Here is a 27,949-nt window from a genome sequence, read left to right as displayed (position 1 = left end):
TCTCTCCGCTTCACGATGGATCCTAGATCTCATCCATCACGGCCCCCATCCACCAGTCTCCCCCAGGGTTCCACGCCTCTTTCCTCGACACCTATCTCGAGTATGCCAATGCCTCCTCAATACAGCATGCAGCCTCAGTATCCGGTGTCCCAGCCGCATACCCTCCCCCCGCTGCAGCCTCATCACAGTCAATCCCCTGCCCCTCATTCCTACATGGGCCAGCCGCCGTACAGGCCGGATCTGTCGAGGTATCCCACCACTACTCACGATGTTTACGCGTCCTCCACCGCTCCCATAATGCCTCATACCAGTGTGGGCAGCCTGCCTCCGTCGTCTTTCCTCTCCCACCCCAATCCGCAAGGGCAGCCTCAGCCGTCGCAACCCTATCCTCCGCCTCACAGCGTGTTGCCTCCCGCGTCGAGTGCTCAGACCTACCCGCAGCCGATTGCTCCGGCACCCCCGCGGGACCGCCGTCCTGACTACTCCGGACTCCCTTCGGGCGCCTTCAGCTACTCCGATGGCAAGGGATCCCCTTGGATGAACCCCGATCCCGTCGCGGGCGCAAACGGTGCTAGTCCCTATGGTGCAAAGGAACCTCCCCGCACCCAGGTGGTGGGATCTCAGGGCCGTCGCGGTATCCTCCCGAGCGTTCCCGGACGCGCCGCCCCCGTCGCGAATGGCGTCAATGGCAGCGCGAAGAACACCACGATTCCGGCCAAGGATGCTGACGGAAAATTCCCTTGTCCGCATTGCAACAAAACATATCTTCACGCCAAGCACCTGAAGCGTCATTTGCTTAGACGTAAGTTATTCCATATGATTTTGATTGATCGGAAGCCACGCGCGCTCCGGATCGTCTCGAAATTCATCGTCACTAACATATTTTTTTTTCCCTCCTACAGACACTGGTGATCGCCCTTACATGTGTGTGCTTTGCAAAGACACTTTCTCCCGAAGTGATATCTTGAAGCGCCATTTCCAGAAGTGCTCGTTACGTCGCGGCAACCCCACCGGTGCGACTCACTTGTCTCATCCCCAGGCACACTTGAAGAGATCCCAAGCTGCGGCCAATGCCAAGCCGGTTCAGGATGAAGTCAACGCTGCCGTTCCCCCTCCCAATGGGATGCCGGGTGCGCCTTACGCTGACGGAGCCGTGAACGGAAACGGCCTGGCTCACGGCCGACCTGGGTATCCGGACCAGCAGCCTTTGGGCTTTTCGATGTCGTCTGTCAACGGGATGAGCCGTGGACAGCCCGAGGACGCCTTCCCCCCGGGACAGGCGCCTCAGCGGGGCCCCTGGTTGGCTGCTCCCAAGCAGAACCCCTACCTCGTTCAGCCTGGTACCGATGCGTCGGGCCAGCATCTGAACGTGGACCGTCCTTCACTTGAGCAGGTAAAACCCCCGGTCGTGCAAGATCCCAAACGCCCAGTTATGTCTGGGCCCACTCCCCATCACACTGGCGAAATTGACTGGACTTCGATGTTTCAGCCCGGAGCTTCCGATGGGTACATAAACCCCGTTTTCCCCCAGTCCATGGCATCTGGCCAGGAGCCGATCCACGCTCACGTCGACGCCGAGCGGAAGTACTACCCCACCACCACCGCTGGTCCCCAGGAGGGCGGAATGAATGGTCTTTATCTGGCATCGACCACTTTGGGCGGCGACGGTATGTAAAATCTCGTCTCTCCATTTGTAGTTTTTGGTGACTGACGAACGACATTCAGGCACCGTTCAGCCCGCGCGTCAATAGTGGCGAAATAAAGTGGATGCGTGATGGCCGATTGAGTCGAAGCTCAATATAACGATGTGCACGTTAAACGAATCGGGGCTTTTTCTTATTTGCTCTCTCTCTTCAACCCTTGAAAAATGAAAGCAGCTCAATCATCTTTTTTGTCTACAGGTTGTGTGTGGAACCGGCGTTCTTTACGAACGATTAGCGATCCGATTCGTCTTCCTCAGGATCTAGGGAGTTCCGAAAGAATCGCCTGCGTCTCGCGCCAAAAAACACAAGAAAGTGGGAGAAAGTTTCTATCATTTCGCATAGGCCTGGTGCAGTGAGCTTTCGGTGTTAGCTCATTTCAAATCGCGGCATCCCATCCTCGATTCTATTACGAAAAAAGGCCATTTTCTTTTCTTCATCCATTGCGGGTTTCTTGTTCGGCTTGTTCTTTGATATTTTGCTATTTCTCTCGAAAAAACCGTGCCAGCATCATTGATCTTGATTCACTACGGCGAGTGCAACTTTGCGGCGGTCCAGGATTTGTTTTGATTTGCTTCCATCCATTATGAGTGGGCCGATGGTTTGGTGTGTGTGGTTTTTCTCCGGCGTCCAATCATAGACTTTGGGCATGTGGTTTCTTGATTTTGTGCCTTGCGTTTTCCTTCGATTTCTCCTCGTCTCTGCTGCTTTGTCAGTGTCAAAAGATCTTACGGGAGGGCTTCTGTCAACACCTCGTTCCCCGTCGTTTTTTCTTTTCCCTGCTGTTGAATCCCGAGTCGCATGAACATCGACTGTGCTTGGGATCGTTTGTTCAAACGTCACGGCCGTCTCGATCCGCATGTTCGTTGCTCAGTCCACCCGTGTAAGTAGCTTATGCATCTTCCCTCCGGACATATGAGTGCTCTTTTCTCTTTTCTTTCTTTTTTTTGTTCCATTTCTGGTTCTGGAGGAGACGGGGGCCATGGGGAGATGTATGCTTGTTTTCATTTCCTATCTTTTCCTTTCTGTGGTAACTTTTTCAACTGGTTATCTTTTATCTTCATATTTCTCACCTCGTTCTCTTCCCGTTGCGCGTTGATTGCGAAGAATTCGCAACGTGTTGTTTTATTCCAAACGTTTTCTGTGGCTGGGTTGCTCCTGGACGATGTGACGCCCCCCTCCAGCGAGGGCTTCTTTGTGTGTCCATCGACTTCGATGCATTGCCCCTGGTCAGCCCAAATGATGTTCCATACGTCGGTTGTCTGATTGTCTCTCCATTTGTGTCAGCTTGCATTTTACATTCCTGTCTTCCCTTGCAGAGGGATCGGACTCTATCGGGGCCTGAGATGTTTCATGTGTTCATTTTTGTATTCGCACTCGGCCTGGACTAGGGGACGATCCTATGGGGACCAGACAGGGGATCAAAAGCTAGAATATAGACTTATGTGATTAGATCCAAGAGCCATAATGAGGGAAAGATTACGATCCAAGACCGGCGGATAGACGTCTAGTAGTGACTGGCACCCTTTTGTCCGACGAGTGAGTTGAAGGCATCCAAACGGAATGACGGCATGTGATCTCGGGGGAGGCTCCGGGAAATGCCGCAAACCGGAGCAAAGGAGCTGCTCTTCTCTCTTGTCTTGTCTCTTGTCTTTTCTCTTCTCTTCTTTCCCCTCCTCTCCTCGTCAACCCCGCGTTCTCCCCGGATCAGACCAGACGCTCCGTTCTTTGATCTTGGACTAATTTCTTCTCGCTGGTGCGGGGCTGTTCTTGGATTCTTCCTCTCCACAGCCAAAGACGTCACTTCCGACTTTGCTTTGGCGCCGCCCGATATCCGACTCTGATGATTGGTGGTTCCGCCTCAGCGGCAACGGGACGCCTCGGAGAATAACGACTTCCCGGCCCTCGACCTCCGTTTCCTTAAATTCTTGTCTCCTCGCTCCTCCAAGGTCCTTCCAGTCGAGGTCGCGTTTGCCTTCATCGCCCTAGGGGTTACACCTGTCTATATCTAGAAGACTGATCACTCACTGCGGATTTGTTGTCTCTACATCGTCTCGCCAACATCCACCAGTGACGCAAAGGAGCCATCCCCCCTCCTCCATCCCTCATCTCACTAACCCGCCCTCGTTGATTCTTCTTTCGAACCTGCTCAATATCAAACCAACCAGAGTGTAAAATCCTAACCCGACGGGGTGCCGCGTGCGTTTATATGTCCACCAGAAGGCCGGATTCTGATTACCAAGACCACCGCCACCGCCCATCTGCCATGTCTACCAACAGGCCTTTCCTGGCCAACTTCCTCGCGGCCTTTCGCGCCCAGTCTACCTATAAGGCCTCTACGGCGGGCACGCAGTCCGCAACGGGACCGTCCTCTCAAATAGCACAGAATGCTCGAGCGATAGCCACAAAGGCGGGCAGCTCCGGCGCTTCTTCTCCGGAGCCCGGCTCCACGACAACTCATCACTATCATCATCATCATCATCACCACCACCACCCTTCCGCTTCGACTTCCTCATCCGCTCACTCTCGACCAAACTCCCACCCCCGAACACCCCTCAATCAGACCTCTGCCGCCGCAGACTCCCCTGCAGCTCCGTCCTCCCCACCAGCCACTCCAGCCTCATCCTCGACTCCTATCCCCATAGCCAGCGGCCATAACCGTCAACGTCGCGGCAGCGATAGTTCCAACGGCTCTGGCGGGTTCCGGGATGCCCTGGGGCCGGAGAAATGGTACATCGGGGGGAGGACGCCCGGCGGGGACGAGCGGTTCTATCGATTAGGCATGGTGACCAAGGGGGGTGGCCGGTTGGGTGGAAGCACACGAGTCGGAAGTATTGATCAACTGAGTTTGTGAAAACCATCTCTTACCCTCTACATACTATCCCTTTGCGTTTTTCCGGTTGAGCTTTTGTCTTGATTTTGAGGGTTCTTGGAACTTACGACTTCTGCGAGATATTTCTTTTCTTTTTCACTTTTTACCACTTTTTAAAAATCCTCGAGGGATATGATACTGGGCGTTTGAAACTGAATTCAAGCATAGGATGGCGTTGTTGGCTGGTTGGGTTCTTTTTATCTTCCGTTTGCTCTCTTGGATTTGGTATTTGAAGCAGTCAAATTCTCAAAAAGACGATGTCTTTGTTGCTTTTCTTTCTTTGCTTTGCTTTTTTCCCTCGGGATGTTCTTAACCTTCTCTTCTCTTCTTTTCTCTACTCTACTCTGATCTTGTACATCATATGGGTGGTTTGGATGTATATCATGTGCTTGTGGGCCAGGCCAGACATGAAGACAAAACCAAGAAGATATGAGGGCCCCAGTGGAGTGTGATTTGGGCTGTATGTTGAAAAGGAGATAAATTTAGATTTGGGATTGATTCTTCAACCATCGTTTCTTTGATCCATTATATTATGTCTGTCTGTATGAGTGGAGATCCTGAAAATTAATCCTACACTACACTGCACTCTGCTATACTATCTCTCCATATCCGTATACCCCCAAACCATAAACCCCAGAGAGCCTAAAGAACTAGAGAGCAGGAACTTGCTGCGTAACGCAATGCACCACGCCGCCCATCCGGGGCAGACAGTTCACGCGCACCGTCCGCACCTCCCGCTCCGGCAATAACCGTCGCATGGTCCGCACGGCCCGTTCGTCCGCATCGGGGTCCCCAAACACCGGCATCACGACGGCCCCGTTGGCCAAGTAGAAGTTGACATATGATGCTGCGGGATCTTCCTCCTCTTCCTCCGCAATAGGAACAGCATCAGGAGCAGCGCTAGTATCCTGTTGTTGTGTTGTCAGATACTTCGGGTCCGGTTCCTCGATCTCATGCACTTCGAATCGTCGACCGAGGGCGTCGGTTTCGCGGGATAGGATTGCGAGGATTTCGGTGTAGTTGCGTTTCCATTCGCGTCGTGTTCTGACCCTACTAAGCTCACCACTAGTAGACGTAGCAGCAGTAGCAGTTGAAGTAGAAGTCGTCTCCTCATTCCCATCTCCAAGAGATTCATGACCATAACCCCGCGGTCTCGAAACAACCACAACCCCCGGCCTGACGACCCGAACCAACGCATCGACATGCGCATCCGTGATATCTAGCCCCTTGCGGCCCGGAAACCAGATGAACTTGCGCACGCCAAGGAGACGAGTTAGTTCTTCCTCGGCCGTCGCGCGCGTTAGGTCCGGGTTGCGCTGCGGGCAGAAGATACTGCTCTCCGTGGCGAAGAAGGTTCCTTGGCCGTCGACTTCGATCCCGCCGCCTTCGAGGCGGAGGGGGGTGGTTACTCTGGCGGTGGTGATGGGGATGGAGGAAGATGAGGAAGGGGAGAAAGAGGCGATGACGCGGGCTGCGAAATCGGTGTTTTCGGCGAGGGTGGTGGGAGAGGGGATGGGCCAGACAGTGTTGGGGTCGTCGGTATCTTCGGGGAGGGGTGTGAAGATAGGGTCGAGATGTTTGTTGCCCCATTCGCAGAAGGAGAAGTCGACTGCGAAATGGTGCTCCTGCTGCTGCTGTTGTGTTGTCGTGGAAGTAGTAGGATTTAGGTCTGGATCTGTATCTACCGGACGGACGAACACTGGTCCTGTATCCCGTACCCAGCAATGGTTCGTCGGACAAGGGATAATCTGGATTCGGGATTGGAGATCAGGGACGGGGGTGCTGTTCCCATTCTCTTGGTTGTCCTGGCTGTCATGGTCAAGACACAAGGACTGACTCGTGCTGGCCGGGTGGCGATGGATTCGCTGCTTGATCAGTCCCTGCGCCGAGACGATATCCTCCGGACGGGTATACAGCCGGACGGGCTCGAACTCGGCGATCGTCACTGCTAGATCGACGATCTCGCGACAGGTGCCGGGATGGAAGGCCCTGGAGACGGATTGTCGCGAAGGGAAGCCGAGGATTGCGGCGGCGTGGGGGACGGATTCATGGGGGAGGTAGAATTGAGCTGTTTGTTGCTGTTGTTGGTGATGAAGGGATGAGGTGTGGAGGGTGGATTTTGATCCAGGGAGCTGGGTTGGGTGAGTTGAATGCTTGATTAAGGGTGGACAGGTGGGCTTACTGTTGTTCTGGATAGTCTCCCTATCTTCGAGGCATTGCATAATCGAGACGCCATGTTGATGGGATGCAGTTAACGTGCAGAGTAACACGGATGGAAGGAGACTTTATGGAGACTTTTAAGAAGTTGATCGGGGTCCGCGGAATGCCCAGAGGGAGTCACATGTTTTCGTATTGGCCGATGTTTATCTTTTAGAGTCGGACATGTCACACTTGACCCACGAGTCTAGGCAGTGCTTTTTCTCTATACGAAGTAGGACTACGAGCGATATCATGTTCCAATCAGGCGCTCTCTCTCCTCATCCTCCGCCTCCGCCTTCTGCCCATTACTGAGCCACAGCATGGGAATCGCTGTCCCGCCTGCCAGCACCCCCAGCGTCAACGACATGGTCTTCCATCCATACTGATACTCCGAGAATCCACCCCACAGCGGTCCCAGGGTCAGTCCCATGAACTGGGCCATCGTCTGGATGCCAAATGCCTGCGCCACGGCTCCCTGCTCGCCGAAGACCCCCGGTCGACTACGCTCCATATCCTCGAGAACCTGCTGCGTTTCGACAAACAGAGCCGGGATACACAAGTTAATCAGCAGTCCGATCAGGCCGAGAAGGACCAGCAGGAGCACGACGTGAGATGTGGTGTTCTGCTCCACAAACCGCAGGCAGATGAGCGGTGGAGCCAGCAGCAAGAACCCCAGGAAGGTAATGAGACGCGCGCCGTAATGGTCCGACAGGGTACCTGTTCCACGCCCCTTGCATTAGCGAGGGTCAAAATATGCGGAGTGTCGGATCGGCATATACTGACCGAAATAAGGCTCGAAGAGCGCAGTGATGGCGGAGGGCAGGAAAGCCATGCCGGCTCCGAAAGGTCCCCAGTGGAATCGTGATTCAACAAAGACCGGGATGGTCTACAGAGTTAGCATCAACGCCTACATCCACCCGGTAGTACGATCTAAGAATGGCTTACTGAATCAAAGGCTGAATATAGCACGCCCTGGACGAGAAGCGCCCACGACGAGATTATCACCCGGGGTTGTCGCGCGATAAGCAGAAGCGCTGGCTTTTGTGGCCCTACAGGACCTGCGTCTGACACGAGTCCGGGATCTGCAAAGGTGTCATATCCCCGATCGGCTGGTTCACGAGACGCCGGTTCACGGTCTTCCTCAGGCATGTCGGCCGTCCAGCGACGCGCGACCTTCTTCTCAATCACCGCAACTCGCATAATGACATCAATGGCCACAATGGCAAAGGCCATTCCGAAGACCGCCTGATACCCCGCTACGTCATATACCATGCCTCCCAGCAGGGGACCTAAAAGAAAGCCCAGCGCGATGGCCGACCCCAGGTATCCGATGGTCTGGCCGAGATTGTCAAACGAAACCGTGTCGGTCAGCAGGGACAGACCTGCCACCGAGACCATGGCGGTCGCACCACCTTGGATCAATCGTGCGAGAACAAATAGACCCACAGTATGAGCCACGGACAGGATCACCATGGAGGCACCCAACAGGATCAGGCCCAAGAGGTAGGGGAATTGGCGGGTGGGAGTGACGTCGACCATGTAGCCGAAAAGAGGACAGCAGACGAAGGCGACGGCGGCTTCGCACACGAGGAGCACGCTAACCCAGTATTCCCCTGTTGTCAAGGCACGCTCAGTTAAACTTCCTCCAGACCAAAGTAAATTGAGAACATACGCTCTTCATACGGTACTCCGGCTCGGTCGACCAGGGCAGTCGGCATGACGGGGACGATCTATTCGGAGCGGAGGGTTCAGCGAGGGGACGGCGCATTTGCCAAATTGCAGGCCGCGGCTTACCATGGCATAGAGAAAATAATCCTTTTGAAATTGACATTAGTACTGGGTTTCGGTATTGGCCGGGGCGATGATGGCCGTGATTGGAGACTCTTCGCAATTCTCCGCAAGCTGCGACATACCGTGAAAAAGGAAATCCAGACCGTCGCGACGATAAAACCAGCAGAGGAGCGCAGCCGTAATAGCCACGGCGGGCGTTTCTGCCCTCCCAGCAAAGACGACCACATGGGAGCGAGTGTTGGCGGGTGTCACAACGCAACGAGCGAGCTTGTGATTTTCAGCTGAAGTTGCAGAAGGGAAAAAGGAAGCTAAGGCCGGCGATTGGTGTGGGGAAAGGATTGAGAAGCGGCCCAGACTGGGAGCCTGACAGCTGGGGGGCCGCCATGATGGCATGGAATGGGCGGTGTCGGTGTTCAGGGGGTCATTGGATGTACCAAGCATCCAGATCTTGAATATAGCTTATTGAAGCACTCTAGAATCGAACGTGTTGATCACTGACGAGAGCATTTGCTGTCGCGGCGCATCCCACTTCCGGTGCCGTTGGTTGGACCGCAAGTTGCGACTTTACTGTCAGTGTTGGCATCATATTGTTTTGATCTGTCACTGCTGATCCAACGAGACCAATTGATTCCCGAGTGAGTCTGGAAATTAACATCACCGATGAAATGATCCTGGAAGAGAACGTAAGGAATTACGAAAGAAAGAGAGAGGGAGAGAAGGGAGGGAGGGAGGGAGAACAAGGCGATAAGATAAGGCGGCCATCGGAGGTGGCCGACGTTTGCCATCAGACCATCGCTTCGACTCTCGCCGTCGTCCTACGCCGCTCATCGTCGATTTGCCGACTATTTAACCTCACGGGGGTTCTCTCGTTCGTCCTGTCGGTCCTACAAATTAGTTGCGATTTCCTTTTCGTCCGGGTTGCCCCTTGCTTGAACCTCTTCTCCGCGCCGATCTACATCTACATTCCCATCCCTATCTAATCCTCTATCTTATCTCAACACGAGCTCTCTCTCTCTCATCTCACCATGGCTGAAGTATCCGCAGCTCGCTACGGCAAGGACAATGTCCGCGTCTACAAGGTGCACAAGGACGAGAAGACTGGCGTGCAGACCGTGGTCGAGATGACCGTCTGCGTGTTGTTGGAGGGTGAGATCGAGACGTCGTAAGTGCCCTTGCAAGCCCTTTGTTCCTCTGGTATATATAGGGCTCTCTCCCTTGTTAGATATCAACATGGAGGATCTCAACTCCGTACCAAGAGAAAGAAAGAAAAGCACAATAAAGTAACACTCAAACCAGCTACACCAAAGCCGATAACAGCGTCATCGTAACCACCGACTCCATCAAGAACAGCATCTACATCCTCGCCAAGCAAAACCCCGTCACTCCTCCGGAGCTGTTCGGCTCCATCCTGGGCACCCACTTCGTCACCAAGTACAAGCACATCCACGTGGCGCACGCCCACATCGTCACGCACCGCTGGACGCGATTGACCCTGGACGGCAAGCCGCACCCGCACTCGTTCGTGCGCGACAGCGAGGAGAAGCGCACCGTGCAGGTCGACGTGACCGAGGGCCGCGGCATCGCCATCACGTCGGGCTTGTCCAAGCTGACCGTGCTGAAGAGCACCGCGTCGCAGTTCTGGGGCTTCCTGCGCGACGAGTACACCACCCTCAAGGAGACCTGGGACCGCATCCTCAGCACCGACGTCGATGCCAGCTGGGCCTGGAAGAACTTCGCCTCGCTGGACGAGGTCCGCGCCGTGGTCCCCAAGTTCGACGCCACCTGGGAGCGCGCCCGCGAGGTCACTCTGAAGATCTTCGCCGAGGATAACAGTGCCAGTGTGCAGAACACTATGTATAAGATGGCCGAGCAGATCCTGGCCTATCAGCCGCTGGTGGAGACGGTGGATTATTCCTTGCCCAATAAGCATTACTTTGAGATCAGTACGTCGCTTTGCCTCTTTTACCTCCTGCATCCTTCGCGATGTTTGTTTTTCTTGTCATACTGACTTTTTTGTCCCAGATCTGGAATGGCACAAGGGACTGCAAAACACCGGCAAGAACGCCGAGGTGTTTGCCCCCCAGACCGACCCCAACGGTCTGATCAAGTGCACCGTGGGACGATCATCGGTGAAACCTAAGCTGTAGACCGCATTAGACATGCATGACGGATAAAGAATACCTGTGCTCTGTGTTTTTGGGAGTTTTCGACGGTCAACTGTATATAGTCTGGGGTATAAAGGCATACATGACGAGCATCCTTATTCTGTTCTTTTTCTTTATTGTTTTGAATTCCCTCACTGGTCCGTATGGTATAATACAAAGACACCAATTCAAATCTGTCGGAAAAGATGCAAGTTAAATGTAGGTAGAACTCGAATACCTAGATGGGGAAGACGAGGTAACCAAAAAAGGTGTGAAAATATGAAAAGAAAAGAGAAAGAAACTCCCACCCATGCGCTAGCAAATCATCAAAAACGACAAGACAGGAAGATAATCAAACAGCACGGTACAAGTATGTATACAATTACACCATCGAAACACTCCAGAGGCAGAGCAGGAGTTGACATAATACAGTACTTAGGGGATTTTGTCATCCCTTAAGCAGAGGCCTTGGTCTCCTTGAACGCCTGCTGCACCTCGGGCATGTTTCCAATGACCGACTGATTCCCGAATTTGACGATGTTGGCCTTGTAGGGGTGAGCGAGACCCTCGAAAGCTGTGAATCGTAGTTAGCCCATAGTCCTTTCTCGACCGACAACATCAGCCACTAAGTTGGAAGGAAACATACTCTTCAACCGCGCCAATCTCTTGTCCCGCAGACGGTTCTTAGGCAACATGCCTCGCACCGCACGGCGCAGGACCTCGCCGCCGCCCCATTTCTCAAACATCTTGTCCATGGTCATGCTGCGCAGGCTACCGGGGCGGGTGTTGTGGGTGTAGTACTTCTTCTGGAAGCGCTTCTTGCCGGTGGTGCGCAGGTCGTGGCAGCCCACGGCCACGACGTAGTCACCGCAGTCGGTCGAGGGGTCGTAGATGGGCTTATGCTTGCCCATGAGGTGGAGGGCGATGGCGGAGGCGACGCGGCCGAGGGAGCGGCCGTCGGTGCCCACGTCAACGTGATGCCATGTGCGCGAGTAGGCGAGACGGGTCTATTCAATTGGGAGGGTGTATGTTAGTCGGATGAGTTTGTTTGGCAGTTGGGGTTGTCGAGTTGTACCTTTCCAATGGTTTGCGACATGATGGAGGATCAGGACTGGATGACTCGGAGAGGACAAAGTCAGATGGATGAAGTCAAATCACGTCAATGAACAAAAGACAAACCCAAAAGAACGAAAGGCAAGAACGAGACCAGCCCAAGCAGACGATCTGAGCTCTCTCAGCAAGCAAGTCCGTCGTTCTCCGAAGTCCGACAGAACAAACTCGAACTGACCGCCCCACGTGACCCGGGGCGAGAAACAAACGGAGCAAACCGAAACCCTAGAAGCGGCACTAGCGCCAACACTAAGCGAAGGCCTCCCGCACGGAGTCGCTCCAGTCGAAGCAGCCCGTCCGAAAAATTAATCGAAAGTAGCCCGAGACGACGACAACTTCCACCACACTCCCTCTCCGACACCGATCAGGGCCATTCGATCACCATGGCTTCCGTTCCGAGTGTGCAATGCTTCGGCAAGAAGAAGACGGGTGAGTTTGCTGATTTTTGCGATTGAGATTGTGGGATTGGGGATGATTTGTGTGCGCGACTTGGATGGAGACATGGGATATCGTCAAAGGGGACTGAAAGGCTAACGAGTGTGTCTATCTAGCTACCGCTGTCGCCCACTGCAAGGTATGAGAGAACCGTCTTTTGTTTGAATCCCGGTGATTGTCTACACCGTGCCCTTGGATTTTGAGATCGGAAATGGAATGAATACACCCTACAATGTTTGGAAGAAAGAGAGGGAAGAAAGGAAATAATCGCAACAATACGAAAGAAAAGAGAAACGAATGTCGAAAGAAGAAAGAAAAAAAAACAGGCGGAAGAGAGGGACGATCAGCATGCGCGAAACAGAAACACCCATGATCTTTTTTATTCCATCGACTCTCCATCCACCATCACCCACAATTCGAATTTCAAACCCACTCGCACAAATACAAGGAACAAGATAACTGAGACTTTTTCTCTTTACAGCAAGGCAAGGGCCTTGTCAAGGTCAACGGCCAGCCCCTCTCTCTGGTCCAGCCTGAGGTCCTCCGCTTCAAGGTACGCCACAACACTCTCCATCCAGTCTAGGGAGATTCTGTCGCCAGGAAGGATATGAAAAAAAAAAGAACCCCATAGCCTAATATACCCTGAAATAATAGGTCTACGAGCCCCTCCTCATCGTCGGTGCCGACAAGTTCGCCGGTGTCGACATCCGTGTCCGCGTCTCCGGTGGTGGTCACACCTCGCAGGTCTACGCCATCCGTCAGGCCATCGCCAAGTCCATCGTCGCCTACTACCAGAAGTACGTCGATGAGCACTCCAAGAACCAGCTGAAGCAGGCTCTTGCCCAGTACGACCGCACATTGCTCGTTGCCGACAACCGTCGCACGGAGCCCAAGAAGTTCGGTGGACGTGGTGCCCGCGCCAGGTACCAGAAATCCTACCGTTAAACGGGGGATCAAAAAGAGAGAGAAAGACGGACGGGGGGCTTATACATCCCGCCATCTTTGTTTTCTCGAACCCCCACCCTCTCTCTTCTCTTTACTCTCTTCTTTTCGTCAGTCGGAAGCGAGGAAAGGGAGCAAGAGAGAGAGAGGAAACGAAGAAAAAATGGAAAAAAAGATGTTTGTGCAGAAACGCAGAATGGTGTCTACGGTGTACCGGGGAGGAAATCAAAAGGGAGAAAAGGAATCCATGGGACAATCGGGTTTTGGTTCGATTCTGGTTGCCGCTGTGGAATGTTGTTGTTTAATGGTGCGATACTAGGCCTGGCCTCGGCTGGATTTAGTATAGGCCAGCTATCTCAAATATCACCCAATTTTCTTTTCCTGTTCCTCGATGTGCCGGTGCGTGTCTTCTGATGGGAAGAAGCGAGACGTCGTTCCTGATATTCATCCTGCGTTGTCCTGTCCGTGGGGGGTTTCCTTGTTTAATGGTTATCGGTTTTTTTGTCCGCTGGATTACAAACGCTCAAATGTTACGAATTCAAGAATGTCTTCCAGCCAAGGGAAAAAAGGAAATGAACATCATGACCCTGCCTTCTGATATGTACTGTGCTGCCCTGTGGGGTCTGTGTCTTGCATCTGGGCCTAGAGTATTGTGTCGCCTCATGTAGATCATGCGTCAACTTTCCTATTTCGTAGCCAAAACTCTTGTGCCATGCTCTCATGCCCTACATGTGGGGTCCATGATTCCCAGTCTAGATGTCGGGAAGGTGAAAGTGCCGGCTCTCATTCGACCAATCTTGCAACAATTATGAATCCTCCTCATCCACTTCCACTCCCAATTCCTAAGAAAAATTGATTATGAAGTCCCCCTTACCCACTTTCATTCCCACTTCCCTCGAACGATTGCAGCGAAAGGAAAAGAAACGCTCTCCTTTCAACAGCCCTAGGCTAAGCCAATACTCTGTTGTCTGCCCAGCGGATACCACTGCCCAAGGGAGTACCGTTCAGTCCTTCACTGCCATCACTATCCTCCTCATCACCCCCATCGAGGGACAGGAGCTGGAATCGGTTGGGAATCGAGGCCGGCTTCTTGACCCCGGCTTGTGCGTCCTTTTTTGGTGCTGTAGGAATCTTGACCAGTGGCTGGTTGCATTCGTCGGGATAAAATCCGATCCTCATGCCCTTGTAAGTGAGACGTGACATCATGCAGGACCGGGCAAACAGGGCGTTGTGAACGGAGTTGGTGGAGATATAGGCGTTCCCATTCTTGAACTTAACCGCCACCACAATAAGGTTATGGATATGGTCGAGATCCTTGCGAATGAGCCCCTCAGTGATATTGGGGTTCACGTTGAAGAGCATGATGTTTCTCGACGCTCCGTTGTTGATTTTGGCCCTAACAAAGGGAGGCATATAGAACTGGCGGTCATTCCACAGGACCTCCACCTAGAATGACATGAGTTGGTTAGAATGGGACATATTGCTTGACAACCGATCAACTCACTCGTTTGCCGGCTACATAAAAACCGTAATCTTTCACATGTTGATAAAAACCTTGGGCGTCGGCCTCTTCAACGAACGAGATGCTGGCGGTGCGTTCACGGGCTCGAAGGTAAATATGTAGCAGGGCGCCGCCTCGCATGTTTTCGACGAGATCTTTATGGGTGACTCGATCGGGTAGGCCACGAATCAAAATGGTTCGTCGATCGGTTATGCCAGCACACGATCCCGTGGTCCTCGAGGATTCCTCGCAATCGTCCTTTTCGTCACTGTCCTGAGGGTCCATCAGGCCATCTTCCTCCTCCTCGTCGTCATCGTCTCCATCGAAATTTGTCGAGAGCTTATAGTTTTTGGAATGCTCATAGTAGTCAACACTAGAGGAAACTTCACGACGACCACCAGGATGTCCCGGGATAAAGTCTTGCTTTGGTGGCGTTTCGTGTGGTTCTGAACCACAGATCAATACCTGAAGATGGTCAGCCTTCTCGCCCGTCGCGCTGGGTCTTTATAACCTTGTTCCATCAAGCACTGACATCGAGACTCTCCGTCGACAATCCGCCCTTGAGGAGAGAATCTTTCAATCTATCTATGGATTAGGTCAGGACGTGCAATTAGACGGTGCAATCCCGGGCTGAAAATAAATGTTTGGTCCGTTGTCTGATGGCTCACATACTGAATTGTTCGGATTCTTGAAGCTGTCATTCCACGGGTGTTGGTCAGCACTGACGACCACCTAGGTCATCGGATCATGATCACGACTAACCAATTGCTTATATTCGGAATTGGGGATCGTCACTGAGTCGAGGTTGGAAGCATTGTTTTCCGGCGATACGCGCTATTGAACGACCTCGCCTGAGTTTAACGGGCAAAATCAAACGGACAAAAAGTAAACCATAGATCGCTAGCTCGTGCGACTTACAGCTTCCGCTCTATCCACATTCCCTCGTTAGCGGGTGGGTCTTCTATGGGCCGGTGTATACGAAGTATAGCACACCCAAACACAACACAAGCCAAGCCATAGCATTACCAGGAAGACAAGCGGGCGAATACAGCACACTTACTGTTCTAGCAGATGTTCCAGATGACGTTTCTCAACTGTAATAAATGAAGACATTGTGTGGTGAAATCTAGAACGATGTTCAGTATTCGGTGCCTGACCAATTCGTTCCCCACGGACTGTCTGAAGGCAGATGGGATGACGGGGAAGACGAACCGTGAATGCCAGTATCCTTCGATGAGACCGACAGGGGAACCCCGACAGTCGAATTGGAGAAGGACAAAAGTGCAGGGAAGAGGAAAAGCAAAGATAGGAGGGGAGGGAAGAGTAGAAAAGAAAGAAGAAAAGAGGGAAGGAAGAGAGAAAGATAAGGGACCAGGGAAAGGGTCTCGTGCCTTCCCAGACTCCCAAAGAATAGAAAAAGAAATATCCCAACGTCACCCCACGTTGTTCACTTGAGACAGAGATCTGACGTCTTGACCAGTCAACGGCGCCAGAGACCATTGTGGATGGGCGGCTGCAGAGGCAAGACGATCAGTAACCACAGGCGCCAATTGATGTGTAGAGAGTCGCTCTCCCAATCTCCTGATCTCCATCGAACCCGCCAGGCGCTTTTCAACGGCCTCTCGACGAATCGCTGCACCTTCTGCAGCGATGCTTGACGGTGGCGTTGGACAAGTCACAACACAAACTTCATTAATTCCCCTCCTCCTGCTTGAGCAGGCAAATCATCGACCTCGACGCAAGGCGCGTCGCTAGTATCTATTATTAATTCGGGCGACTGCGATGGGAGGTACTCGGAACATGTGCCTTAAGAAACTACGCCTAACGTCCTAACGTCTCAGCAATCTAATAGCCTTGAGCCTACTTAACGTCCGTACATGAACAGGTGTTCGACCATCATCAGCCTACGGTCGGCTGATCGGTCTTAAAATCTCCGAAGATACATCAGAATGAATCCAGGGCCGGAGAACGGCCGGAGAAAGTCGAAGATGCGCACATTCCGGCCAGCTGTACGGGAGTAGCCCCGTGGTTGATGGGTGTCTTTTCCATCCCATCCACTGCGAACTTGGAGAGAAATTGAATCATCATCTCCATTTCGTTCTTGGTTGACCGCCTGTGCAGAAACCCCTTGAGACCAGGGATTCAAAACGGGCCCACTACCAGCAAGGAAGCAGCGCAGGTATCATCTCTACGCCAGTTTGCCCCTCGTTGGTTCCTTCTCGGCATCCGATGGCACTGGAGCCGATTGGTGACATTGTTGTGCGCCGCCCGAATGACGATCGCCTGCAGTCGACTGGCAGTTCGAGAGGAATGCACTCAACCGGTATTGCGATCCGCCTCCACATCTGGTCGCTCCATCTCCTGCGGTTGCTCCCCCACGGGCTGAGGTGATACTTGCTCGGTTTCAGTCCTCCGTCGGAGGTCTCGTTCCTGTCGTCTTGATCGATAAATTTGACCGGCATTGGCGGCCACTTGTACCATGAAAATGACTAGGAATACACCCACAACGATGGTCTGCGAGACGTACGTTTCGGAATTCTGGCCCCGCATGAGCTGTCGCTGCTGCTGCTGCTGCTGCCTATCGAGAGAGAAGGGGTGGGTGGGTCCAAAGGAAACTGAGACCGACATGAAAAACGGTGAAAAGGTCGTGAAGACGCCCGGGTTTGATACCGGCAGGAGCGATGGAGATTGTCCTACTATCAACACGAGGACTGCGAAGACCAGGAGAGGGACGGCTAGTCATAAGACAGACGACACCGGGGGTCGGGGTCGAATCATCCTAAAGAAGAATAGTTGGTCAGTAATATGTTAGACATCGACAATACATCTAGTATCGACAGACCATTCCCCAGACTCTAACTTTTGCGCCCATCGCGCGCTGACTTTGAGTCGCTGTCGAACGCTGGTGGTCGGTAAAAGCTCATATTTTTCGTGTTCCTTGATAGGTAGCACGGTGGCAAACCACCAAGGAAATCGAGCAGCATCGTCGGGGATGCCCCCGTATGCCAGCAAGACACGCGGGTTAAGCCAGTGCACTTCTTGACTCTGCTGCTTCCGGACGAACGCCTGAGAAAGCTTCAGAAGATCTTGCGTCGGCATTGTCTCCAGCAACCTCTCTCTACTCGAGGGTTTTGGAGAATCTGCGATGGACGGTGATAGCGGGACTGACGTCTCCAGTGCTTCTCGTCTCTCCTCCTGCGTAATTGAGATGTCATTCACCAGTCGTATTCTACCGACATAATACCCATCCACAATGTCCGAGCCGAGCACCTTGAATCGAGACTGTCCTGTGGCAATCACAAGACTTCGTCCGTCGGGAAGCGGCTCATAGCGATCAACCACCATGACCGTGCCGTACTGCATGAATCGAGATCTTCCTAGCTCCCCTTGGATCCTGCCCATGACGTTCAGCATGACCATACCAAACTTACGTTTTCTATTCCGCATGACCCTCCGGATCATGAGGCGGTACCGGGGCTCAAAAATATGAAGGAAGGTTGGCACCGTCGGGAGAGCAAGCGTGTTCACAAACAACGGGAGGGTAGTCTCATCATCAGTGCCGGCTGTGTCTCGAGTCGAACCCTCGCGTCGCAGGGCGTCTTCCTCCGGGAAGAGTGTCGCTATGAGATCGGCGATTGTCTTATTTGTTGGCTCCGCCCGTACCGTCGAGTCCACGACGAGCTTTCGCCGACAGACAGGGCAGAGATCGGAATGATTCGTGGTCATTATGACACACCCGCGACAGAACGTATGGCCGCAGGACGTCGTCAACGGGTCCAGGATGGGCGAGTAGCAGACATGACAATCCAGCTCGTTCCGTATAGCCTCTCTGAGCCTGACCAGTGCGCCGTCGTCCCGTTCCCCTTGCCCAAACGCCTCATATCTGACCCCGAACGCGTCGTAATCGAGCCGGCCGCTTTTGACCAGATGGTAAGTACCCTCCAGCAGGCTACCTTCCAACGTTGCGCTCTGTTCCTCAAATATTCCCGACCCGTCTCTGCGAGGCCCTTGCCATGTCACCCGGAACCCTGCACCCTGCGACGTGCTGGAGCCAGCTCCTAGAACCTCGTCGAACACATCCACCAGACGAGTCAACAGGATGTCCCCCCCGCAGTCCCCGATGCAGTGTTCTCCCACGCAATCCCTATCGTATTGTTCCCAGTAGCAGGTAAATCCTTGCTTGCGCTCCTCATTCCCAGGGTAGGTGATGCCCGTGCGTGTACGGATCGGCGGCAGACAGGCTCGACAGACGGCGTTGCCGCACGGCAGTCGGAGAGGCGCGCGTAAAGGTCGCGAGCAGCGCGAACATTGTATCAAGTGGATGATTGCGTCGGGGGATAGCGCGGACTGCTCATCGTTGCAGATCGACCGGAGGGACGATGTTGAGGATGCAGGGGTCGTAGGGTCGGGGACCGAGTGGTGGTTGGCCTGTGGAGAGTACGGAGATGGCGCATCCATGAGGGACAACGGGATGTCGGATGATCGGGCAATATCCTAGAAAAGTAAAGATCAAGAAAACAAATCACTAGAACGGCCGTGTTTCCGCTCAGAAGCGCATCACATAATAACCCAAATCTGGAGAACGGTTAAGGGGGGAAAGCGGAGAGAGATGACTTGATTACTGGAGTTACTTGGCGATGGGAAAGACGGGGAGTTTGACCATCCGAAGTCCGAAACCTGTCGGCCTCGGCTTCATTTGTATATTGATCATATCATCCATCGTATGTACACTTCTTTCCAGACAGGCATGCGGGTTCGCTATTCAAATCAAATACGCGGTATATGAACACGGCGGAACTATGTTCGATGAGACTTTAATTCTCTCTCCGTCTCCTGTTCCTTCACATGAGAACCTGCTCGGCTCAGTATAACTGAGCAGACCGTGACACGTTGATATCCTTTCATTGCTCGTAACCAAAGCCGTTCCAAACACCGTCCCAGAACCAGAGGACCGAAGAATAATGGGACATGGAAAAGAGATGAGTGAAATGACGGGAAATAAAAAGAATCGTCCAGAAACCCTCCAAACAAAAACCACAAGTCGTTCCACAGGGTTACAGGGTATAAGGCTCAAAGAAATAATGAATAACGAAAACAAAGATCAAACACAGGATGCAAATAATTGAGGACAGCTAGACAATCAGCTCGATTCTTGAGATGAAGTGGCCTCGGACTCGGAGTCAGACTCATCCTCTAATACAATCCGTCGCATGACACTCTTGTCAAACAGATCAAGGGCAAAGCGACGGGCGGGGAGTCGGTAGTGATGGCTTTCTAGAATGCTAAGAGTTTTGCGGAAAAGGTGTGGTTGGTGGAATCGTTCGGGTTGCTTCGACTTGATACTACAGATTGAACTCATATATTAGTCGCCATACGGCTCGAGAAAGAAATGCAGGCTCGCTTACCTGTGAAGATCCGCCGCCGCTCGCTTTGAAAGGACGGTGTTTCCCATGTCAACAATGAGCTTGAGAATCTTCTGGTTGACCGGATCGGAATCGAGAGTAGCCTCCTTGAATTTCTCTTGAGACGCGCGTTTCGACCCGGGATGCCGAGAATGAGAGGGGAAATCCACCTAGTGATGAAGATTAGACTCGTATGAAGCGATGCCAGGCAGCTCTGAACATACCAGGAAGAGCTTGTTGAAATCAGTTGGAAGACTCAATCCCAGAGAATTTCCTTTCTGGTCAACAGCAGAGTCCCAGCCCAAATCCCAGAGTGCCCTGAGGCCATGCCGACTACGTGAAATCAACCCCAGGACAAAGAAAGCTGTGCCCCTCATGGTCAAAACCTCTGCACTTTCAGCCATTCTCACGATTTTTTCGACAATATCTGGCTCGAGAAATGGCGCGCCCAGCTCCATGGACCCAACGTTGCCGACGGCCCACAAACACCCTTTAACTTTGAGGAGGACCTCGGTGTCTTCCTCATGCAGTTGAAAATCACGGATGGTCCAAGCAAACTCGTTGAAATGACCTGACTGCTCAAGAAGTTTACAACCCTCGGCGGTTCGGGCCAGTTCTCTGTAGAAATGAGGCGGCACCAGCCCGATATCCTGCATATCCACAAGATCGTCGGGAACAAGACTACCCCTACGTGGTTGATCAACGTACGCTCTGGTGAGAGCAGCTTCGACAAACCCAACATATGTGTCGTTACGGCCCAGGAACCAGTCGTCCATCTCCTGCGTGATGTAGTCTAAGCCATCCAGATAGTGGTAGCCGACCGATGTGGATAAGAACCGCAGCAGAAGAGGGGCGCCGATCTCTCCCAGGTGGTCAAGAGACGGTCGACACTTCACGACATATTCAAGATAATCGCGGTGATTGCATGCCTCTTCCAGAATCTTCACAGCCATCTGGCATACGGAAACATCGGGATCGTAGAGCTGAGTCACGAGAAGCTTAACCACCCAGTCTGCGTTGCCAATAGCCGTCTGTGGAGCAAGAGAGATGTTCCCAACGGCATACTTGCGAAGGAGTTTAGTGGAAAATATTCGAATCTCCTTAGATCCGGTAGTGAGAGCCTTGGATAGAATGACTCGGAGATGGCTGTCTTTGGTGTAGTCCATGTTCCCCAGAAGCGTTTGTATCAGGTCATCCCGATCTCGGAGCTCGATAATATGGTAAAACATGTTGAGCATGTGCCACCGCTCCATCATAATGAGACCGTTCGCATCACCACTCAGTGTCCCCAGCAGGGCAAAGTAGCCGCCGCTGAGTGTACTGCTCATCTGCTCTCGGGAAAAGAGAGGCGACGCTGAAGTAAGCCCGCTCATGCGGTCCACCTGGGCAAGACACTCGGCCACTTGTCTCAAAAATTTATTTTCAGCCAAGTATTTTATGCCCTCTGGCACTTGGACTAGGGTACGCATTAATGCACATCCTGTCCGAACATAGCGCTGGTTCGGTTTGGTGTTCGGGAGCATAGAGAACCTGTACTTGAAAGGCCGATAGAAACCCACCAGTCGCTTGATGAATTTTGATCCCTTGATGGCCTCATCCAGCCTCTTGGGGTTCGTCAACGGGCCTTCGACGATGCGGTGAATCAAATCCCATTTCCACTTGATATAGTTCACCGTGTTCAATACGTGTGTTTCGAGAATCGCATTGCGAAATTGCGTCTCATCCATCGCAGGGCTCAGTTTGTCCTTGCCCTGATCTCCCGTTAGGAGAGAGGCAGATATGTCTACTTCCACGTTGTATCGGCCCGCTCCGTTCGGGACGTTTCCTATGGAGCGTGCCAGCGTCCTGTTGATGCTCTCGATCTGATAGATAGTGGAAGTAGAAACGTCGTGATTCTCAACGTCGAATTTGATGGCAGCGGGCAATAAGTGCGGAAGAACCTGGAGTTTCGCACTAATGTTATGAGGCAACGAGTGGTGCGCCAGCTTCAAGACTTCAGTCAAAAGTAGTGTGGCTTTGCGCCTAAGGGAAAGGTCTTCTTCATCCTCAATTAGATCGGAGAGTGCCTTCTTTCAGTCAGTAGTGTTCCAAGTAGGATGATAAGAGAACGAACCTGTGATAGCCCAGCATCCACCAGGGTCGCAAGGATCAGGGTCGAAAAATGGGCGGTTAGATCGAATTGGTTATCGCGGTCATCATAGTACCCCCGGGTCAATTTCGCGTCAGAATCGGACCTCAAGTTTGCAACTCTCCCATAAGTTGTCAGCCTTCGACCGGCGAGGAACGATGACGACCATGACGGTGGCTTTATCCGTAGGGCATCGAACAAAAGCTCCATGATCAAATCCCTTGCTTGGGCGTCGGGGTAATGCAGTGAATTCAAAAGTGACTGGAGAGGTTTAGCACCATTCCTTGCGAGAACCACCAAACCGGGCCAAGTTTTGAGCATGGCTGAAATGGCTTTCGCAGAAGACTTTAAGCGCCCGTTGCGGACAGTGTCGGATAAAGAATCGGTAAACGGTGCAAGAACGGCCTCAAGCTCACACCCTCCTTGCAGGTGTTTCCTGCTGCTTGGGGTGTCAAGCACGTGTAAGAAGCTGCCTATCAGACTCTCCGATGCACCGAATGTCCCTTCTGCTAGGGCATCATGCAAGATCGCAAAGCCACCCGCATGGGAGACCAACGCTGGTTCTTTCACTAAAATCTCGGCGAGGGTCATGATTGAAATATTCCGCAATCGATCCTCGTGGTGCTCGGCAACAGCGACAATTGTCCGCACCACGGCACGCGAGATCTCGTGCACGCCGTCCTTGACATCCAAAAAGCCCCGAACGAATTTAAGAGCCTGCTCCCGCTCGATGCTGGCTTTACTTTCCTTGACCAGAGATAGTATGACAAGCTCGTCGGTATGTAGAGAGCGAATTATCTGGAGGGATTTTCGATCTGCTATCGCATAGCGCGTGAGCCGGTATCCTGCCGCCACTACCTCTTTGTTGTCACTTAGCAGCATGATCTGGACACGCAATCCGAAGTCCGGCCATGCCAGGTCGTATTTCAAAGTGGGATGCCGTTTGAACAGCTCCACAAGACTATTGGCCCGTTCGACGTAGTAGTCGGGCGACATGCCCTCAATCTCCAACGCCTGTAATGTTTCCGCCAGAACGTATGTCGGGGATTCCATTTCCGCCTCTCCGTATTCTATCTGCTCATCGTCCACGTCCAGATTGGTGCGAGTGGGCGACCGTATCGAGCTGCCTTGGAACAGGCTGGAAAGACGGCTCCGAGGAGGGGTGGAGGGCTCCTGCGCACGTATAATCTCCTCTTCAAGTTCATGGTGTAGCTCCGCAAGTTTGCGATTTGACGTGCTCAACTCCGATTCCACTTTTAATCGCTGGTCTTTCGTGTGCTTCGGATTCTTCGCCAGCAAAGCCTCCAGCATGTTTTCGGTTCCAGTTTTGATCTTCATTTCCTTCGCGATCTTGTTCCGGATGACAGCCTGGCGCTCCTCCGTGCTGGACAGATCGTTGTAATCAACGTTGCTGCTCCCTCTTCGCCTGAAGGTGTCATCTGGTCGCGGGGTCGTGCTGCGGGAGGTCTTCATGCTTTTGAGTTCAGAACTGAAGCTGCCCGGTCCTCCAGATCCAAAAGAAGGGGCCAACGAGCCTCCCCGAGGACCGATCGTCCCACTGCCTCCAGACTCCGAGCGAGCGTTCCTCACGGACCTGGGAGGCACCCCCGGCCAGCTGCCATCCCCGGAGCCATCATCCTGGCTGGAAAAGGACCGGCCATCAGCACCAGGACGGTGCTGGACCGACGTCGCCGAGAACCCTGAGTTATGTCCGGACGCCATAGATCTCCATCTAGCTCCAATCGAGTGTTTTATCACCTATCGCGGGGAGGGTAGGTTATGGGGGGACCACATTGAGCGACGAGAAGAAGACCGTCGAGGATCACCGAGGCAGCCCCGGTGGCGTTGACGATTGTCGATCGAGCGCGTTCAGAGGGATCGGACAAGGCGGCGGGCACGTTTCGAAGGGAAGTGTCTGCTGTTCCGGAGGGGAGAGAGGGGAGAGGGGAGAGGAAGAGAGGGGAGCGGGCTGGCTATCGACAGGGGGGTCGGGCGATCGAAGATGGGCGAGGAATTGGGGGGGAGTGGAAACAAGAACAGAAGTAACGACAGAGGGCAACAGATGAGCTCGCGGGCAACAATGAAGACGAGCTTATCCATCCCACGGCTGGGTGGTTTCAGGCTGGCTGCAATGCATGTCTTGGCCGCCCATTGTTGGCTGACTAACAGGGCCCATCGCCTAAGGCTGCACCTGCGCCTCATGGATCCATGTGGAGATCGGCTTCTCCATGGTTTAGATTCACATTTAATGCCTCAACGGATTGCTTCTTTTATGCTATACACCCCGTATACCCCCTCCTCTACACTCTACACCCTACACCCTACTGTCTTCAGGCTAGCTCGGATTGATCTTGCGCAGGGATTATTTTGCTTGGCTTGTGTCACTCAACCCCAGATACAAGGGGGAAGAAAGTTTCGCATACGACTCAAATAGATCGCCATAACTCAGATCGATCGCAAATATTGCTAGCAAAAGGGTTGTCTCACTCAGAATACCTGGAATTATGGCCATGGTCTATGAGCACACGCATGGAAATAGTACGTCACATGGGAATGCGCCTCAAGGTAGGCATGAAGTGAGCGCAGCAGGAGAACAACCGACAATGAATCTTTTTCTTCTGCAGAAAAAGCAGACGAATGATGAAAGTTGGTAGGAATAAAAATAACTGTTGAAATTCCTGATGACGTTGACCTGTGTAACATTCCTGGCAACGTCTTCTCCTTTGAAGATTCCATCAACATCGGGTATTATGCAGGTTATGTTGCTCTCCAAGTCGATGAAATTGAAACCAAGAAAATCATTCGAACTACCATGGCCTCAACACAAAACAAATATACATTTGATTCCTATGCATTCGATATTCATGCCATAGGATCTGGGGCGAAAACGGAATGCTTGGGCTCTACTAGACACCTTGAAGGTCTGCCGCGGAATTTCCGTTACTAGGCCCAGCCAGAGCTACAGTGATGGCACATATCTACAAAGGGGCAGCATGAGGGCAGGGCACTCGTTCGCGAGATGGTACGATATACCAACAGCACAATTATTAAATCGGGGGCGGAATCAGAAACATCCGGATCCATGGTGCCGCATGGAATCCTTAACTAACATGTTTCTATACAGAAAGTAGGAGCCTAGCAATATGTGATTGTGGCGGAGAAACAGGTCGGGAGAGTTGCCGACAGCGTTGGTCAATCTCATATCGATCGGCGGATGTGAATGATGAGAGGTTGCGAGATCTCAAGTCTTCTCCACGATGCACGGTCCATATGCAAGAGCTAGAGTCTCCCAGGATCCTTTGATCGTCAGTTTCCAACATCCTTCACGAGAATGTTCGTCGTCATGAGCCCGTGCTGTTCACCAGAGTCCTCGGGGCGGAAGGTCTGATCAGTTTCACCGTTCAAAGTCGCATGGGGGTCAGTCGTGGCGAGCGAATGACACTATCATTAGGCCCCGAATAGACAATGAAGATCCCCTCTATTCATTTTTAGTCCAATGCAAGCGATCCGTGGATGCTCCAAAGCATATTGGATTGGGCCAGGTGTCACAATATATTCGACTTTTCGTGGAGAGGCCAGTGTCAAGTGGCCAGGAAACCTTTGTTCAAGACATGTTTCACGCCAGGGACTGGATCGAACCACGTTGATGAGGGAATTAGTCCCACGATGCGAGCCCCTCAGGAGATTTAAGTTAATTTAGGATTAATGCAATTCATGGTACCCGACGGCCAGGAGGGCGACAATCGGGGCGGAAGAACGATTATACGCAGTAACTACTCCACGGCCATGCTGCTTTCCAACGTATTTACCTCTCTCTCATCCAAACACTTGTACCTGAATGACACTCCACGGCTCCTGCTGTCTAATTGCTCGCTGAAGTTGGACAGCCCAATGGAGACTTTACCAGCGCACATCCCCAGAGTCACTGTCGTTTCCTATTTCACCTAGTAGTCCATACATTCGTTTATTCATTACCTCGGCATGTCGGTGACCATTCGTTCCGAGATCGTGGATCTTGATGGGCTGATCCCCAGAGCTGTGAACAAAGAATGTGAAGGTATGGGATATTGTGTCTCATCTGCGTAACTTACATGCGTCTTTCTGGTCTTTTTGATCCGCGTCGCTAACTGCTGATAGACCTGGATGTGGCGGGGTTGATCCCTTGGATATTTCGGAAAAGCGATGTCGCGACAGAGGAGCACACCGTAGAGTGGCCGCAAGACGAACTGAGCTTTCGAGCTTTCTTCTACGACCTTGGTTCCTATTTTAAGGGGCTGCAGGGCCCTAACGTAGGGGTCATAGATTACCTAAAAGCCCTGGAGACGATTACTCTCCCCAAGACCAGCTGGGAAGTCCCAGGGCGAGAAGCTCATAGAGCCTTCATCCGATCACAGGGCTTAATTTTGAAGGCGCTGGTGAGAACTATCTACTTTAACCTTGAATATGCCGGTGAACCCATTCCCCGAGTCAAGTGAGTCCTCGACCTCGGTTCTTAGGTCGCTTAAGGTTCTAATTCTCGATCAAAGGTTCGATTCCGAAGTGATGCAGAAATATGTGATGGGTGGTAAAAAGTTCGCTTCTAAATCAGAGGGTGCTGCCACCGTGAAGCTTCAAGAAGGTCACATTCCAATCGTTTCTTTCACCGGGGTAAGTCAGCTCAGTACCACGCGACTCCACCGCGATTTCTAATCAACCGTGAAGTGGTACGAAGGACAGACCTGGGACCAATTTCTGGTGGAAACCCTCAGCATCATGCTCGGACAATTGGCCAAGAACATCGCCCTACACCATGTCCACGCCGGGCCTCATGACCAAGAGGTTTTTGTGGTAGGCTTTCACGGGCGCTATGTTCACATCGCCCATGGGCTTTTCCTGGCTGATACGATCATGAGAGTGCATTCAGAGGGCTGCTCTACGGATGAAGTTTTCGCCTTGAAATTTACTCGAGGCTACGATCTAACCCTGAAGAAGGACTGGCTGGAAGCCATGCGTGCTCTAGCCCGGCTGTTCAGGTACCTCTTTAGTGGCAACGCCAAAGTTGGTGCCATACAGGCCTATCTGCAAACGAGGAAGGCAGCAGCAGCCGCCGCCGCTGCAGCGAGAAGTGAGGCTCAGATATAGACATGCTGGCGCTTTCTTTTTCTTTTTCTTTTTTCCCTCTCCAATCTCCTCATTCCCCCCTCCTTTTTTCTTCTCTCTCTCTTATCTTATATATACATACATCTGCCAGGAGTTTGGGGTCACCTTACAAGATACACATAGATTTCGTTTTTCGTTATGTTTCTGTTTCTCGCTGATTTTGCGTTATTTGTTTACCTCTTGTTAGGAATAAACTCAGAATAGACAACTCTGTTGACTTTGTTTTTTGTTTTACATTGTGAGGTCCTTTCTTCGAGCAGGTATGCTCGATCCATTAGGCGTGCAACTGTAGTACGTATGTACATAGACCTCATACTTGTGGCCAATCTTTACACTATATAACTAGGAGCACCCAATGCTGCTATAGATCATGGAGATCTGTTTACCGGTTCAATTTGAGATTTGGATTCAATGGCCTGATAACCAGTTTCAATATTCTCAATCGGTATCTCTGCCAACACTAAAACCCCCAACCAGAACCCAGCATGGGGTGATGAGGCTTGCATTAGCATGCTGCACTATTGTTTGCTACATGGTTGGAGAAACGAAAGTACGTATAACTGGCAAAACAAGGACCTAATCATGC

At 52.3% G+C, this 27,949-nt stretch overlaps 12 protein-coding genes across 12 annotated transcripts; 5 read left to right on the top strand and 7 right to left on the bottom strand.

The window, feature by feature from the left end:
* Positions 1–15: 15 nt before the first annotated feature.
* Positions 16–1,751, top strand: LDX57_002284 (uncharacterized protein; the record flags this gene model as incomplete). Its single annotated transcript, XM_046083928.1, has 3 exons — positions 16–802; positions 903–1,667; positions 1,726–1,751. 3 exons carry the CDS (start codon positions 16–18, stop codon positions 1,749–1,751), a joined length of 1,578 nt encoding a protein of 525 aa, XP_045939891.1.
* Positions 1,752–3,966: 2,215 nt separating this feature from the next.
* On the top strand, positions 3,967–4,554 carry LDX57_002283 (uncharacterized protein; the record flags this gene model as incomplete). Its single annotated transcript, XM_046083927.1, has 1 exon — positions 3,967–4,554. The coding sequence occupies one exon, from the start codon at positions 3,967–3,969 to the stop codon at positions 4,552–4,554; it is 588 nt and encodes a 195-aa protein (XP_045939890.1).
* A 668-nt stretch (positions 4,555–5,222) lies between these two features.
* LDX57_002282 (agmatine deiminase family protein) lies at positions 5,223–6,794 on the bottom strand (the record flags this gene model as incomplete). Its single annotated transcript, XM_046083926.1, has 1 exon — positions 5,223–6,794. One exon carries the CDS (start codon positions 6,792–6,794, stop codon positions 5,223–5,225), a length of 1,572 nt encoding a protein of 523 aa, XP_045939889.1.
* A 227-nt stretch (positions 6,795–7,021) lies between these two features.
* LDX57_002281 (uncharacterized protein) lies at positions 7,022–8,789 on the bottom strand (the record flags this gene model as incomplete). Its single annotated transcript, XM_046083925.1, has 6 exons — positions 7,022–7,488; positions 7,555–7,657; positions 7,717–8,384; positions 8,444–8,501; positions 8,566–8,586; positions 8,685–8,789. 6 exons carry the CDS (start codon positions 8,787–8,789, stop codon positions 7,022–7,024), a joined length of 1,422 nt encoding a protein of 473 aa, XP_045939888.1.
* A 798-nt stretch (positions 8,790–9,587) lies between these two features.
* Positions 9,588–10,709, top strand: LDX57_002280 (urate oxidase; the record flags this gene model as incomplete). The annotated part of the gene is made up of 3 exons (XM_046083924.1): positions 9,588–9,724; positions 9,859–10,505; positions 10,585–10,709. The coding sequence occupies 3 exons, from the start codon at positions 9,588–9,590 to the stop codon at positions 10,707–10,709; spliced, it is 909 nt and encodes a 302-aa protein (XP_045939887.1).
* Positions 10,710–10,844: 135 nt separating this feature from the next.
* On the bottom strand, positions 10,845–12,073 carry LDX57_002279 (mitochondrial 54S ribosomal protein uL13m). The gene is made up of 3 exons (XM_046083923.1): positions 11,782–12,073; positions 11,353–11,713; positions 10,845–11,280 (listed from the first exon to the last, which is right to left on the bottom strand). Exons 1-3 carry the CDS (start codon positions 11,800–11,802, stop codon positions 11,162–11,164), a joined length of 501 nt encoding a protein of 166 aa, XP_045939886.1. The 5' UTR covers positions 11,803–12,073; the 3' UTR covers positions 10,845–11,161.
* Positions 12,074–12,199: 126 nt separating this feature from the next.
* Positions 12,200–13,196, top strand: RPS16 (40S ribosomal protein uS9; the record flags this gene model as incomplete). Its single annotated transcript, XM_046083922.1, has 4 exons — positions 12,200–12,245; positions 12,368–12,390; positions 12,733–12,804; positions 12,906–13,196. 4 exons carry the CDS (start codon positions 12,200–12,202, stop codon positions 13,194–13,196), a joined length of 432 nt encoding a protein of 143 aa, XP_045939885.1.
* A 945-nt stretch (positions 13,197–14,141) lies between these two features.
* On the bottom strand, positions 14,142–14,979 carry LDX57_002277 (RNA-binding protein; the record flags this gene model as incomplete). The annotated part of the gene is made up of 2 exons (XM_046083921.1): positions 14,142–14,639; positions 14,698–14,979. The coding sequence occupies 2 exons, from the start codon at positions 14,977–14,979 to the stop codon at positions 14,142–14,144; spliced, it is 780 nt and encodes a 259-aa protein (XP_045939884.1).
* A 2,031-nt stretch (positions 14,980–17,010) lies between these two features.
* On the bottom strand, positions 17,011–17,322 carry LDX57_002276 (uncharacterized protein; the record flags this gene model as incomplete). The annotated part of the gene is made up of 1 exon (XM_046083920.1): positions 17,011–17,322. The coding sequence occupies one exon, from the start codon at positions 17,320–17,322 to the stop codon at positions 17,011–17,013; it is 312 nt and encodes a 103-aa protein (XP_045939883.1).
* Positions 17,323–17,502: 180 nt separating this feature from the next.
* Positions 17,503–19,152, bottom strand: LDX57_002275 (putative ATP-dependent protease (CrgA); the record flags this gene model as incomplete). The annotated part of the gene is made up of 1 exon (XM_046083919.1): positions 17,503–19,152. The coding sequence occupies one exon, from the start codon at positions 19,150–19,152 to the stop codon at positions 17,503–17,505; it is 1,650 nt and encodes a 549-aa protein (XP_045939882.1).
* A 682-nt stretch (positions 19,153–19,834) lies between these two features.
* LDX57_002274 (putative cytosolic regulator Pianissimo) lies at positions 19,835–23,946 on the bottom strand (the record flags this gene model as incomplete). Its single annotated transcript, XM_046083918.1, has 4 exons — positions 19,835–20,036; positions 20,100–20,266; positions 20,321–22,162; positions 22,210–23,946. 4 exons carry the CDS (start codon positions 23,944–23,946, stop codon positions 19,835–19,837), a joined length of 3,948 nt encoding a protein of 1,315 aa, XP_045939881.1.
* A 2,259-nt stretch (positions 23,947–26,205) lies between these two features.
* LDX57_002273 (uncharacterized protein) lies at positions 26,206–27,345 on the top strand (the record flags this gene model as incomplete). The annotated part of the gene is made up of 4 exons (XM_046083917.1): positions 26,206–26,281; positions 26,362–26,695; positions 26,751–26,871; positions 26,926–27,345. The coding sequence occupies 4 exons, from the start codon at positions 26,206–26,208 to the stop codon at positions 27,343–27,345; spliced, it is 951 nt and encodes a 316-aa protein (XP_045939880.1).
* Between the last annotated feature and the right edge of the window lie 604 nt (positions 27,346–27,949).

Source organism: Aspergillus melleus, assembly GCF_016097325.1.
Source record: "Aspergillus melleus strain CBS 546.65 chromosome Unknown contig1, whole genome shotgun sequence".
In the NCBI taxonomy this organism is placed as follows: Eukaryota; Fungi; Ascomycota; class Eurotiomycetes; order Eurotiales; family Aspergillaceae; genus Aspergillus; species Aspergillus melleus.
This window is presented reverse-complemented; position numbering and strand designations above follow the sequence as displayed.

Excerpts from the sequence above, each read along its gene's own strand:
- LDX57_002279 (XM_046083923.1), bottom strand. The coding sequence starts at position 11,802 with ATGTCGCAAACCATTGGAAAG. Across the intron at positions 11,714-11,781 it reads TGTCGCAAACCATTGGAAAG|ACCCGTCTCGCCTACTCGCG; the intron begins GTACAACTCGAC and ends CCAATTGAATAG. Across the intron at positions 11,281-11,352 it reads GAGATTGGCGCGGTTGAAGA|CTTTCGAGGGTCTCGCTCAC; the intron begins GTATGTTTCCTT and ends TACGATTCACAG.